At 44.9% G+C, this 13,416-nt stretch overlaps 1 protein-coding gene across 1 annotated transcript in view; it reads right to left on the bottom strand.

Annotated features, from left to right (window-relative positions):
* The window catches only part of OTOR (otoraplin), a 59,206-nt gene extending 45,993 nt beyond the window's left edge, over positions 1 to 13,213 (bottom strand). Inside the window, exons 1-2 of the mRNA XM_078647090.1 lie at positions 13,018 to 13,213; positions 12,369 to 12,511 (exon numbers count right to left, since the gene is read on the bottom strand). Coding sequence (XP_078503216.1) covers positions 12,369 to 12,511; positions 13,018 to 13,141 — 267 coding nt within the window. The 5' untranslated portion in view covers positions 13,142 to 13,213. The remainder of the gene's footprint in view (positions 1 to 12,368; positions 12,512 to 13,017) is intronic.
* Between the last annotated feature and the right edge of the window lie 203 nt (positions 13,214 to 13,416).

Here is a 13,416-nt window from a genome sequence, read left to right as displayed (position 1 = left end):
CAACTAAAATACGACCCCCACTGCCCATTATTTTCTCGACGGTCATTTAAAACTCATCCTCTTTTACCCGCCCGCATAGAATCAATCCAACTAAGAGCTGAATAACAGACCGTCTCCATCCATTCCTGGAACTATGCGTTTTCTCCACGGAGGTATACCGCTATAGTTTAAACCTTCCCTCCCTTCTCTATGCACTTATCTCACTGCGTCGATCTGTTCACTGCGCCGAATAAATCCATGTTTTTAAAAACACTTCTAAACATGTCACGTTTCTTAAATACAGCATGTTATGCATGCACTTACGAAACCTTGTCTTATTATTAATTTCGTACAGACGCTACCAATCACTGTAGCCATTCGAAGTCACATTTTGTTTTTGCAAATACAGTGCCACATACTTTGTTACTCACTCGTATAAGCGCTTTAAGAACTGAACTCATGCCTAGCTTCTCTGAATTCTAACAATAACTATTTATGTTTTTCCTTTTTTTTCCCCCAACCAATTTATGTTGTTTTGTTATATGTTAGAGGCTATGATATTTTGAATATGTTCTCAATACAAACATGAATTAGTCTTTGTCCTGATGATGATGCATGTATTTATAAATTGCATCGAAACGTTGTTGACCTGAAAGCACCATATGTTTCCTACAAAGTCACTATAATGTCTTTTACAATGGTTGCCAAAATGAATTCTTGTCTGCCATACTGATTAATAGTACAGACCGCCTTGCGCGCCCTTGCATAAGTTGCTTTTACTTGTTTTGTCTTGCTTTCTGTGGGTCACAGGCTGTGCCCACTTGTATAAAAATGTTCACCACATGAATTAGATCAAAATATTCAATTGAAATAAATTTCCTGTCCGGCTGGACAAAGGACATACAAACTATTTAGTGTATGTCTATCCTTTATTTGATCCTAAATTACTAGGGTCCTCTGTTCTGTGAAATAGGATGGGTTCCACAGCGGTATTCGTACAAGCGCCTTGAGACCCTTGCGGGTGAGTAGTGCGCTATACAAGTATCAATTTACATTTACATTTACAAAGGTCACTGAGGTAAGATTGTGCATATGCGGGAGAAACAAGAGTAGGGGGTGCGATATGGAAGTGGTGGAGAGAGGTGTTAATGAGGGCTGTAGAGGTAAAACAAACTTGACCCCTTGAGGATTGGGAGAGGCAGGGTGTTTCCGACTTTGCCTGATCAGCTTCCATCGGAAGGTGACGAGCTTAGACTCTGTTCAACACACTGCAGCGAGGTGGACCGAGGGATGAATGAACCCCGAATAGTACTTACAAGGTTCCATATAGAGGGCTTCTAGGAGAGTGTTGAGAGGCCGTGGAGCTGGGTGTCAGCCCATGCAAGTACTGCTTCTGGCATGGGACGGAAGCTGGTGTTTAGGGAAATGACATGTAATTGTAAGTTAGAGCAGGGATTACCTAGAGGGAAACGTTAGTGGTCATTGTTCATTAGAAACATCAACATATACAAATTAGAGATGAATAAATAGAATGTATTTCTACATGTAGTTAGAAAATACGCAAAGCTGCAATCTACTGGATAAAAGAACAAATGTAATCAGAGAGTGACATCGGAGTTCAACAAGCATTGGCCGTGAAAGGCACACGGCCGCATGGCAGTGAAAGAGAGCACCCGATGGCAGCTGTGCATGTCACGCGCACGCTTGATAGTCAGCTGGTTGCCGGGAAAGTAGCACTTTTCCAAGCAGCTACTAAATGTCTCGGCCAGATCAGCGCATGCACTGGATCAGGCTGAGACCTAAAAAGTGGCCCACATTTGCGTATTCCCTTTCCGCAAAACACTGCTTCAGCCAAGTTTTATGAAAAGAAGGGGGATGGGAGCACATTTTATTATTTCACTTAGAAAAAAAATGCACAGATTAGGTCACACTGCTTAGCCACACATGAATGCAAGTGAGACCACTTCTGCTCATGCACCCGCCCCCCGCTCAATCAGCATACATTATTGGGCCGGCCCAGCAAGAGAAAGGGAGTGATACCTCTGCCCATCTGCCTCTAGAAAGGCTACTCAGGCACTCACTGGGCCGCCGGCGGCATCCTAACAGCACAGACAGCCCCCAGGCTGTCCAAAAAAGCAGCCCACAGCTAGAACTCGGCTACCGGTCCTTCGGCCATTTCCTGAGTGCACATGTTACCAATACGACCCTGGGGTTAGTGGAATCAGCTAGAGAGATCAGTGGGTCTTAGAGTCTGACGAGCTGCTGATGAGTGGATGCTTGATGGACCTCACCTACATAGGGGCCCGGATTGATTATTGATGAGCTAGCCATCACCTGTGATTGTAGGGCTGGCTCAGAGCAGCCGCATCCAATCGGGCACACTTACATGCACACCCAGGCGTGCTCTGATGACCCTGTCCTGATTGGCAGCTGGGAATTACCAGACCATGGCAGCATGGGACCCCAGAGATGTTTTAAGCATGGACAAAGTGTGCAATTACCTAGGGCCTAGATCTTCTAAGGGATCCATTAGGAAAGTGAACTTTTCTCTCTGTTTGACCTGTGTCAATTCTATTTCTCTGTCTAACCCCCCCTCTCTCTCTACCTCTACCTATGACTCTGTCTTTCTACCCCGTGTCACCTTAAGGATTTTGAAGGGTCCTGATTGTGACATAGGTCTATGATTTTTGTGTCACCATGTCAAAGTTTAACATATAATTTAGTAATGTTTTGAATCAGCGGTCTTGAGTTAGCTGGAAATGGATAATACAATTCAAAATATGTTCTAGAAGGAGATCCCAAAATATGTAATATGTATTGTCTGGGGCCCCCAAAATACCAAAGATAATACTGAGAGCCTGCCCAGCCCCTGTCCCCCTGCCATGCTGACGTGTGTGCGCTGTTATCCTAAGGGAGACAGGGCCACCCCCTGAGAGGCACTGTCACACCCTCTGTGATGAGAGACTGTGGAGTTTGTGCTGCGTCACCAGGCCTGCTCTGCCACAACCCTGGCTCATCGGAGAGCTGAGTCACAGTGTGAGGACGGAGTGCGACGGCAGAGTCAGTGAGAGGTTAGAGGCACTTTCACGGGGTAGCAGTGAGTGACGGGGCAGTAAAGGAAGCAGCAGAGTGAAGAGAATAGGGGCACAGTGGCAGGCATGCGGCAGAGAGAAGGTTCCTCTTACTAAACTGTTATCCGGCCCTTTCTGCCAGTACTGCAATATGCCTCTTGACAAGAACATGCCTTGGTTATTTGTCAGCGTCCCCTATATGTTACCTATTATAATGCTTCCTTTGCGTTTTTTTCTTTATTGCCTCAAGTTTAAATACAAAAAACACATTTGATGGACAGAATGTAGAACAATGTCATACATTCGCCCCAGTACAAGGATCTGGGCCTAAATCCATCGTTTTTTTGCACTCCACACCACCCTGGGTTAGACACTGGCTATATGCAAATCAGCTCTGACCCTGTGCCTCATGGGAACAGTCCAGTCCGAACTACCAAGCCATGTCTTTCCCAGACCGGAATCAAGCATCCAAGGACCGGTTTCTGGCTATCAGCCTTCTTCAGCCTGGATAGCTTGACTCCAGTGGTGTGGAGAGCCTGGGACTCACGTCTGAGCATCCCCAGCACACTCGGGGTGAAATTGCAAAAAACACAGTTGATGGACAGAATGTAGAACAATGTCATACATTCGCCCCAGTACAAGGATCTGGGCCTAAATCCATCGTTTTTTTGCACTCCACACCACCCTGGGTTAGACACTGTCTATATGAAAATCAGCTCTGACCCCGGTCCTGGGAAGCTTGATTCCGGTCCAGGGAAGACATGGCTTGGCAGTTCGGGCTGGACTGTTCCCATGAGGCACAGGGTCAGACTGATTTGCATATGGCCATGTCTGAACTGGGGTGGCGGAGTGAGCTAAAGAACGGTGATGGATTAAACCCAGATCAGTTGACTGGGGGTGAGTGTTTGTATTGTCAACGCTCCGTCCATCACCACCTTTGGTTTTTCTTTGTTCGCCCTAAGTGGGCAGGGTATGCTCAGACGTGAGTCCCTTGCTCACTTTGCCACTGGAGTCAAGCAAGCCCGGCTGAAGACGGCTGTAATGCCAGAAACCGGTCCTGGGAAGCTTGATTCCGGTCCAGGGAAGACATGGCTTGGCAGTTCGGGCTGGACTGTTCCCATGAGGCACAGGGTCAGACTGATTTGCATATGGCCATGTCTGAACTGGGGTGGCGGAGTGAGCTAAAGAACGGTGATGGATTAAACCCAGATCAGTTGACTGGGGGTGAGTGTTTGTATTGTCAACGCTCCGTCCATCACCACCTTTGGTTTTTCTTTGTTCCCCCTAAGTTGGCAGGGTATGCTCAGACGTGAGTCCCTTGCTCACTTTGCCACTGGAGTCAAGCAAGCCCAGCTGAAGACGGCTGTAATGCCAGAAACTGGTCCTGGGAAGCTTGATTCCGGTCCAGGGAAGACATGGCTTGGCAGTTCGGGCTGGACTGTTCCCATGAGGCACAGGGTCAGACTGATTTGCATATGGCCATGTCTGAACTGGGGTGGCGGAGTGAGCTAAAGAACGGTGATGGATTAAACCCAGATCAGTTGACTGGGGGTGAGTGTTTGTATTGTCAACGCTCCGTCCATCACCACCTTTGGTTTTTCAAGTTTAAATACAACACAATTGTTTCGATAAATATTTAGTTACAGGCCCGTAACACAGTCCCTGCAGCCCACGCGGAGCAGGGGGCGGGGGCCATCTGAGGGTCCCCATTCAACCCAAAGCCAATGAATATTTGTGAGATATTGAAGACTCGAGCCCCCTTATCATATTCTGCGGGGGCATCATTTCGCGTAACGTCACGTTATACTGTTATTGAAGCACTGCATAGACAACGAATATGTAAAATGATGACAACCAGTAAAAATAATAAAGAAAAAACAGAATGAAGGCTATAGCGGCAGAGTGGGATTGTTGAGGTACAGTGAGAAAGGTGGGAACCATGGGAGGGTACAGAGCTGATGGGGTGGGAGGACATTGATGGGGCAGTTTAGGGATATAGAGGCAGAATAGTAAGGTTAGTGGGAGTAGGTAGGGGAGACAAAGGATGAGTTAAAAACAGATCGAAGTGTAAAGCCAGAATGAGGGCAGTTTTAGAATCCAAGGCAGGAGTGAAGAGTAGGTTCAAGCCAACCGTAGGAGAAGACTGAGATGGAAGGGCCATAGACTGGGGGTATGTAGACTGAGGATGTAGGAGTAGAATCAGGTGGAAAAGGCAGCAGGTGGGAGCAGAGAGACAAAATATAGGTGGGAGACCTATGTGTTCTGGGTGACCTCAACATTTGGTTTGACTAACCCAATATGACCCTTCCAAAAACAATAATCACTTTGCTAGACGCACTGAACCTGCCTCAGAATGTCCACAAACCCACACACATCGCTGGACATATCCTAGATGTCATTTTGCTAATATCGAACTAGTTACCTTTCAAACTATAACTCCAGTCACATGGTCAGACCACCATTTGCTTGCTTTCAAACATAAAACAACACTTAGCGACTCACCTAAAACCATCTTATGTGCATCCATCTATCGACCATGGAACAAACTCAATTTGGAACACCAGCCGCGGCCCGTTGAGGGAGTACCGGTGGGGCAGCCAGGCGGGGCGGGGGAGGGGCATTGTGGGGGGTGATAAACAACGGAATCTGGATGATTGCAGGTAAGTAATCAATTAAATTAATAAAACGAATATCGTGGCGCGCCCTGCATCGCATTTTGCGATGCAGGGCACGGAATGAAATTTGTTTTATTAATTTAATTGTTTACTTACCTGCAATCATCCAGATTCCGTTGTTTATCTCCTCCCACCCTGCCCCTCCCCCGCCCGCCTGCCTGCCCCACCGCAACTCCCTCTACGGGCCGCGGCTGTGGAACACTTAGAAACACAACTAACATCCAGTACAGATCTGGAAACAATAAATTCTATTAAAAAAAACTATATGAGTGGTTACAGGAAGCTTTTGATATCCTGATACCAATCAAAACCACACAATAGAACAAAAGAAAACAAGCACCTTGGAGAAATACAGAGATAAAAGACATAAAACTACAAATTAGAAAGCTGAAACGTGTCTGGCTCAAAACAGAAAACAAACAAGACAAACTTCACCTACAGAAAATTGACAGATTATACAAGTCAGCTACCGAAAAACAAAGAAACTGTACTATTCAGACAGAATTCAAAATGGTAAATGTGCAAATAAAGAATTCTATAAAATACTCAATGAATTTCATAAACCAAATTGCCTAGAAGGAACTCATCCGGTTACTCAAGAATTCACTGACAAACTGGCAAATCATTACACGGACAAAGCAGATACGTTGGACTTGTACTTAAAACAGAGACAAAGCACAAGCACTAACCCTTTTACAAAACAACAATCAAAGAATACTCTAACTCAGCCTCTCTGTTCCTTCCAGCATATTTCACCGATGAATTTATGGACCTGGTCAAAGCAAGCAGGCCTGCCGGCAGCCCTTCTGACCCGTGTCCACCACAAACCTTCAAGAGTATTCTTCTAACAACCTCTGCTGCCACTCCAGTAAGAAGAATCATCAACGATTCCTTAACTACCGGAATATTTCCAGAAGAACTCAAAAAGTCATACATACGCCCTTTACTGAAGAAAACAAACTTGGACCCACTGAACCCTGACAACTGCACTACCCTATTTCTCACCCTATACCTCTATCAATATCTTTAATCTACATATACCTACTTCCTTTATGCATCTATAAACGTCACATGTACTTATGGATCTATATATTTATTACTTTCTTCTAATTCAGCATATCCAATGCACTACCCTATTCCTCACTCTATACCTCTATCAATATATCCTCTACATTCACTCTCACATTCATCCCAAACCCCCACCACTACTATGATCCCCATAATAGCCCTTCCTAGACTCTCCCCTACTCTACCCCTCCTTGCACCACCTGACACCTCTTTTACTATACTGATCCCCCAAAACAAACCTTTCTAAACTCTTCCCATTGACTTTTCCCCTCCACATCCCTTTTTACTCATCCCAAGCCTCCCACTACAGTTATGACCTCCCCAAAAAACAATCTAAATTCTTCACTCTATCCCTCCACTATCCTCTTTGATCGAAATAACAGACTAACATTTCCACTGCTCAAATTTCCTATTTCACTATACCAATTCATTACTAATCCTTTATGGGTTCCAGAGTAGCGTGCTACTCGCCTAAAAAAGCCCTTCAACACCTCATTAAGGGTAGCAAGCACTATATAGGGGTGGAGGTAGCAGCAGAACGGGAGAGTAGTGGCAGACGAGTCTGCACGAGACACTTGTGCAGGTATTTCGGTTTAAGAGTTCTATTTTTTGTGCCGGTGTGTTATTTGCTCGTCTTCTCGCACGCAAACCCCCCCCCCACCCCCCCACCCCCCTCCCTCCTTTCAGAAGGTTTCTGCTACAAAGTGAGCACTTACGTAAAATCAACTGTGGTATTTTTAAGGGCGAGAACAAAACATCCATACATAACCGACGCAGCACTGGCAGTCCACCGTTAAGGTATTTAATGACTGCTGGGTGAATGCCACATGCTGGAGCCCAATCAAAGCCTGGCCCAATCAAGAGAGCACCTGATCTTTAAAAGGCAGCAGTGCAAAGTGGATTATGGGAGCTCTGCACTCAATTCCCCACTGCATAGTGATGTCGCTTTTCTAATCAGGCTGTACTGAAAAATAAACATAGCATCTCGCTGCGTATTTTTGTATTTGGAAAATCAAATGTTCAGAATGTAATTAAAAATCCAAAGGAGATGGTGGCGTGCGGCTAATGAGCTGCTTCCGACTGCCCTCATTAGCTTTAACTGCGCCAGGTGCGCGCTCTGATTCACACAATCTGTTCCTTAAAATAATCGTAAGGAGCTAAACTAAATAAACAACGCACAGTAGAACATGTAAAATGCGAATTGAGGGGAAGTACAGGCGGGAGTGTTGGGCTTGGTGTGTGCAACTTTATGCATGTACCCAGGGCTTTAAGTGAGAAAAAAAAACTGGGGTGCTCTAAAAGGGGCGGGGCAAACCTTTTAAAGGGGTGTGGCCTATCCACGCAGGGGCATGGTCTAAATCAAGATAACTAGCATTGTGTGCCTATAAAAAACCCCTCCAATTATCCTACCTTTGGAAAACTTTTTCTTCAAAGGATTTCACTTCCTCCTACAAGGCAGCTCACCTAGCATGACGTCTCCACTCTGACTCATGATTTCGCTGCCCTCCAACTGGAGCACAGTGTAGGGCACTCTTTCCAGCCAGGCAGAAGGACACAGTGTGGGAAAGTGAGCCCACAAACCCTGCGTGAGGTACTTAAGGGGAAAGAAGCCTGGAAGGAAATTAAAGGCTGTGAATCTCCTTTTTTGTAGCACTAACGATTCCTGCCTGGAGGTCGCGCAAAAGCATTTTCATGTACATTAATGAATCTTTACACAAATTCTATTTGAGCATAAAAGGCAGTGGCAGCTGGTAACATTTGAAAGTGGTGACCCGTCAAATTAGTGGTGGAGGGCACCGCTGCGAGCGAACCAACCTGAACGACCGAAGGAGGGTTCGGGTGGAGAAAATTTTGAAAAACGGGTGGGCAAATGGTGCATTTCCAAGCAAATTTGAGAACACATGCACTTTACTCTTCACAGTCAAAAACGAGGTGAGGGTTGGCCTAAACTAATTAATAATTAGGCTTGACCAACATTGTTGTTTATGTACATAGCAGCACCATGCTTCCAGTTACACCAAAACCCTCCAGAGTCCAAAGAAAGGCCACACTACACTTGTGCACTTCTTTCTGTCTGTCACTAACATATTCAACAGTGACAGTGTCCAAACACAAATAGCGAACATTGATGTGCCCAGATTTTACAAACATCACACAGTCCTCACAACAGTCATTCATTAGATTTAAAGTTTTCACCAAAATGCTGCTGTTGCTTAACTAATTTTCCAAAACGACCCGAGACTTCAATTCTTTAAATAAAAGATGATCATGCTTTACTCAGTAATGGAAAGAGATTTTGTATTATAAAAGAAAGATATTTTGTATTATAAAAGAAAGCCGGTGAAAGCAGCAGCAATCTATAGAGCACAACAATGTGGCCACATGAACATTACACATTTTGATAAAGTCGACAATTTGCTTTATTTCCTCTCGTACTGCTGTGGGGGAGACTTCAGACTGGAACACGCGGTCACTGTGGCTGATTTATGGGCCAGTGATAAACTGTGAGATCCACCCACTGATACACTTGTAATGGTGTTAACTATACAATAAACACATTAATTTACTGTGCAGTGCTTCTACAATTCACTTAAACACTGTATGCTCCTTAGCAAATCGTTGTATCTTCCCATGCGGCAAATTAAAAATACGTGTAATGTAGATGTGCAAAAATAACTGTACAGTGAGTGTAGGGTACTATCTTAATCCCACACCGTTCGCCCCACCAGTCACTGCCTAAAGACCAAGGAAACTTTTGTGTAGTCGATCTTCAAAGAGTGATGTCAACAGAAGCCCTGAAATGAATAAAAGGTTCACCCGCATCTGTCTTGTGTAGTTGTCGCCTCCCTGTATGTCTGTCTGCTTTTACTTTTAATGCTACTTTACAGTGCAAATAATTTTTGTGCTGGAAAGTAAATACTTTAACAACACTTTGCGTCACTTTGTCATATTGTTGAGTGTTGATAAATTTGCCCAAAGTGTGCACTGGCAGTAGAAGCATTTATTCCTTTCAGAGCGTAGTACAACATGAGCAGAGGTCATGCACGCTTCTTTCAGCCATACAGCACCTGTACAGCAGTCAAAGCCTGTGAAGGAGAATGTCTCCCTGTTTCACACACACAAACTCATGCATCTTGAAAAAGGGTACTTTTCTCACAGAAAGAATAAGCAGGGATCAAGATCTTCAAGGGTAGGCCATTTCCGCTACGAGTCACGGAACTTATGGGACATTTCACCCTTCCAGCTTCTCCAAGTAAGGTGCCTTATCACTTAGTCCGTTAAAGAGTATTAAATAGCTTTCTGATTGCCTCCCGGAGCCGCGCTCTGCGGACAACGTGCGGCGGTGCTTGTGTTATTAACAGGTTTAAAAGCCCCGTCGTCGAGGTGTGGCACAGCCGTAATTGATTATATGGGGGGTGGGTGGCGCTGCAAATGATGTGCGAAATACCAGGCCTTTGTAGAGCCAGAGCGTGAAGGATGGGACAGGGTTTGCTGTGCTGTTGGAGTCGGAGACACTGTGCATAGCAGACCCATTCTCCTGATTGCCCCTCGAGATCACTGACTGCTGCACTAACATTCCCTGCACGTTTCTAGGCGCTATTCGATTTTCAGTAGTATTACATTGATTTATCCCTAAACATGCCGTAACTATTCTATTTAAAGTCCTAAAATATATTTTAAAATACGTATTCTGGCCCGAAATTAGAGCCCGATAGAGACCCGTTTCGAGGCTCTCTAAAAATAACTGCCGGTGCTCAGACCCGGACCGACCCGGCCCACTTAAAGCCCTGCATGTACCTATGTTTGTATGTCCTTGAATGTGTGTCTATTTAGCTCATGGCTATTCCGACACTCCTCTGAACTTGGGCCTGATTTACTTAATAGTTATCAAGACTTACAATCAGTTTCACTAAGTTAAAAATGTTAACTCTGCCTTTGCACAAGGTATACAATATTTACGCAAGTGTAAAAACTAGCATAAGACCTACGTGCATGTGTATTACTTACCCCCATTAGGGTTTCTCCCAATGTATGCTTGCAGGAGGTCCAGACGTGTGCCAGGAAAATGGACAGGGAAACCCATGTAAATGTGGTAACAATCTCTTCAGGTTATTACTGAACATAAGTTAAATATATTTCCCGCACACACCTGCACACTACTGTTGCATCTGAACGTGCAGAATCAAGTGCGGGAGGACAGCCGCGGCCCGTGGAGGTAGCTTTGGAGGGCAGAAAGGCGGGGTGGGGGAGGGGAAGGATGGTGGGTGCTAAAAACCGGAATATGGATAATTTGAGGTAAGTAAACAATTAAATTAATAAAACGAATTTCGTAGCGCGCACTGCATCGCATTTTGTTCTATTTACTGAATTGTTTACTTACCTCCAATTATCCATTTTCCGGTTTTTAGCACCCCCCACCCTGCCCCTTGCCCGCCGCGCCTTTCTGCCCCACCAGAACTCCCTCCACGAGCCGTGGCTGCGGGAGGAGCGCAAATGCCCAAGTTTTAACTGGAGGTTGGAGGAAGGTGTCCCTTCTTGTACATAAACAAACCTTTTTAAAAAATGCCATTACAAGTTACAAAATGGCATTTTAGGATTGTTTATGTGCAGGAAGGGACACCTTCTTACACATAACCAGTCTGCACGCAGACACCCTTGCACTCTGGTGCAAGGGTGCCTGCGTTGGCGCTAAGTTGTAAAACTTAGCGCCATCACAGGGGGAAAGGCAAGGCTGTACCACATTCTTGTAAATATGGTGCAGCCTTGCGTTTCCGAAGTGGTGGAGTGTGCCGTTAAGCCCAGGAGCTAACGGCACGCTCCGCCACTTCATTGTACATTTCCCCCTTAGTACAGAACTCATAAATTAGGAAAAGATGATGCCGTTACTTTCAACATCGTAAATTGTGACTTCCATAGTAAATTTGGGGGGAGGTTCCAATTTACTAAATAGGGCAACAATTTACTACAATTGCAAGTTAATTTATGTATGTGCACCCATTTCGCCAGGGTACTTATTAAACGTCTACTTGCAATCTAGCCTAATGTACAATTTATCATAAGTTATCAACAGGGAAAGGCACAATGAAATTACGTCATAATTTACATTTAGAACTACTTTAGTTAATGCTTAATTTGTAAATAAATAAGTGCCAGGGCTCTCATCAGGAGACCACTGCAGTTAACACCAAACATTGCCTCTGCCAAGCTGCCAATGATAGTAACAACACAACTCCTAACCATCACACTCCTGTAAGTGTGACAATACGGACTTTTCCAGGCCCCCAGAGCCATAAGAATGGCTTGGGTGCCAGGTAATAGTAAATTTTTTTAATGCGTATTGAATTACTAATTGTCTGTGATGGTAATCTCTAAATCAGACAGACAGCGCTTCCATGTGGCAGACTGTCACAAGGGTCGGTGTTGACAGTTAAGTGCCGGTGCCGAACTCCGGCAACCACAGGCTCGAATTAAGCACTGATTAGTACGTTGTGCATCGGTTTTAAAACTGCCGTAGACAGGCATTACGATTCCTGATATGTTCAAATGCGTTTTCCGAAGTAGGAATATATCTTACACTTCCGGCCCAGAACTCCCCCGCTTCTTCGTCTTCCTTCACCAGCTTCGAATACACGTAAACCAGGTCCCCTCGCTTGATGTTGATGAACCTGCAGTCTGGGGCGTTGTAATCGTCTTCAGCGGTCCCTAGAGAAATGGAGTCTGCAAAAACAAAGGAAGGGCTTTAGAGGGATATCTTGAAACATCCCAGGGTGAGTCAGTGCAGAATGGGCCATGGACAGAACCTGCAGCACCCCTCAGCTTCTGCCACTCAGGACCAGCAGAGCTCGTTGCACCAGACGTACTTTTCCATCATCCATATGATGTGCTGAGCAAGTTACATATTAAGAAAATAACATAACTGGAAGGGATCTAAACATATTCATCTTGAAATATATAAAGACAATTATAACAAGCAGAACACTCATTATTAAAGTCATAATGTATTTTAATGTAAAATAAAAAATAAGCTTTTAATATAAAACAGTGTTGGGTCCACTCATATTTAATTATTTGTAAATAAAATGAATTAGGTCTTCAGCATTTGAAAACAAGATGCCATGCTTATTACCTAAATGTATGTACATAAATTAAAGCTAAGCAAACAAACACACCTCTTTGCAGCACAAAGTTTCTTTTGAGCCAGTGCTGGCATTGGAAATACTTACAAACACACTCCTCGTCAGCACACAGTTTCCTTTGGGCCAGTTTAGGCATCACGATTCCCGCCGCCGCTTGGTACACAAGTCCCAGGCATACGAAGATCGCCAGAGGGGAAATAATGCGTGACATTTTTCGTTTTTAAATATATAATATTTTTTGCTCTTCTGCAGGAATCTCCCTACCAAAAGCCCTGCAGCTCCGGTAGCCGCTTTCTTTTATGAAGGGCCTGCACATCTGGACAAACAGCCTGGACCAATGGGGAGAGAGTGGCCACATTCCAGCTGTGGGGCACCGGGAGTCTCTCGGGCTTTACTGTATCCGGCACGTGACGCACCGTCAGTCGCTGCCCAGCTCACGGAGAAAAACACCAGAAGAAATACACACATGGCGCTTCACTTCGTGCG

This window comes from Lissotriton helveticus, chromosome 6 (genome assembly GCF_964261635.1).
Source record: "Lissotriton helveticus chromosome 6, aLisHel1.1, whole genome shotgun sequence".
Lineage (NCBI taxonomy): Eukaryota > Metazoa > Chordata > Amphibia > Caudata > Salamandridae > Lissotriton > Lissotriton helveticus.
This window is presented reverse-complemented; position numbering and strand designations above follow the sequence as displayed.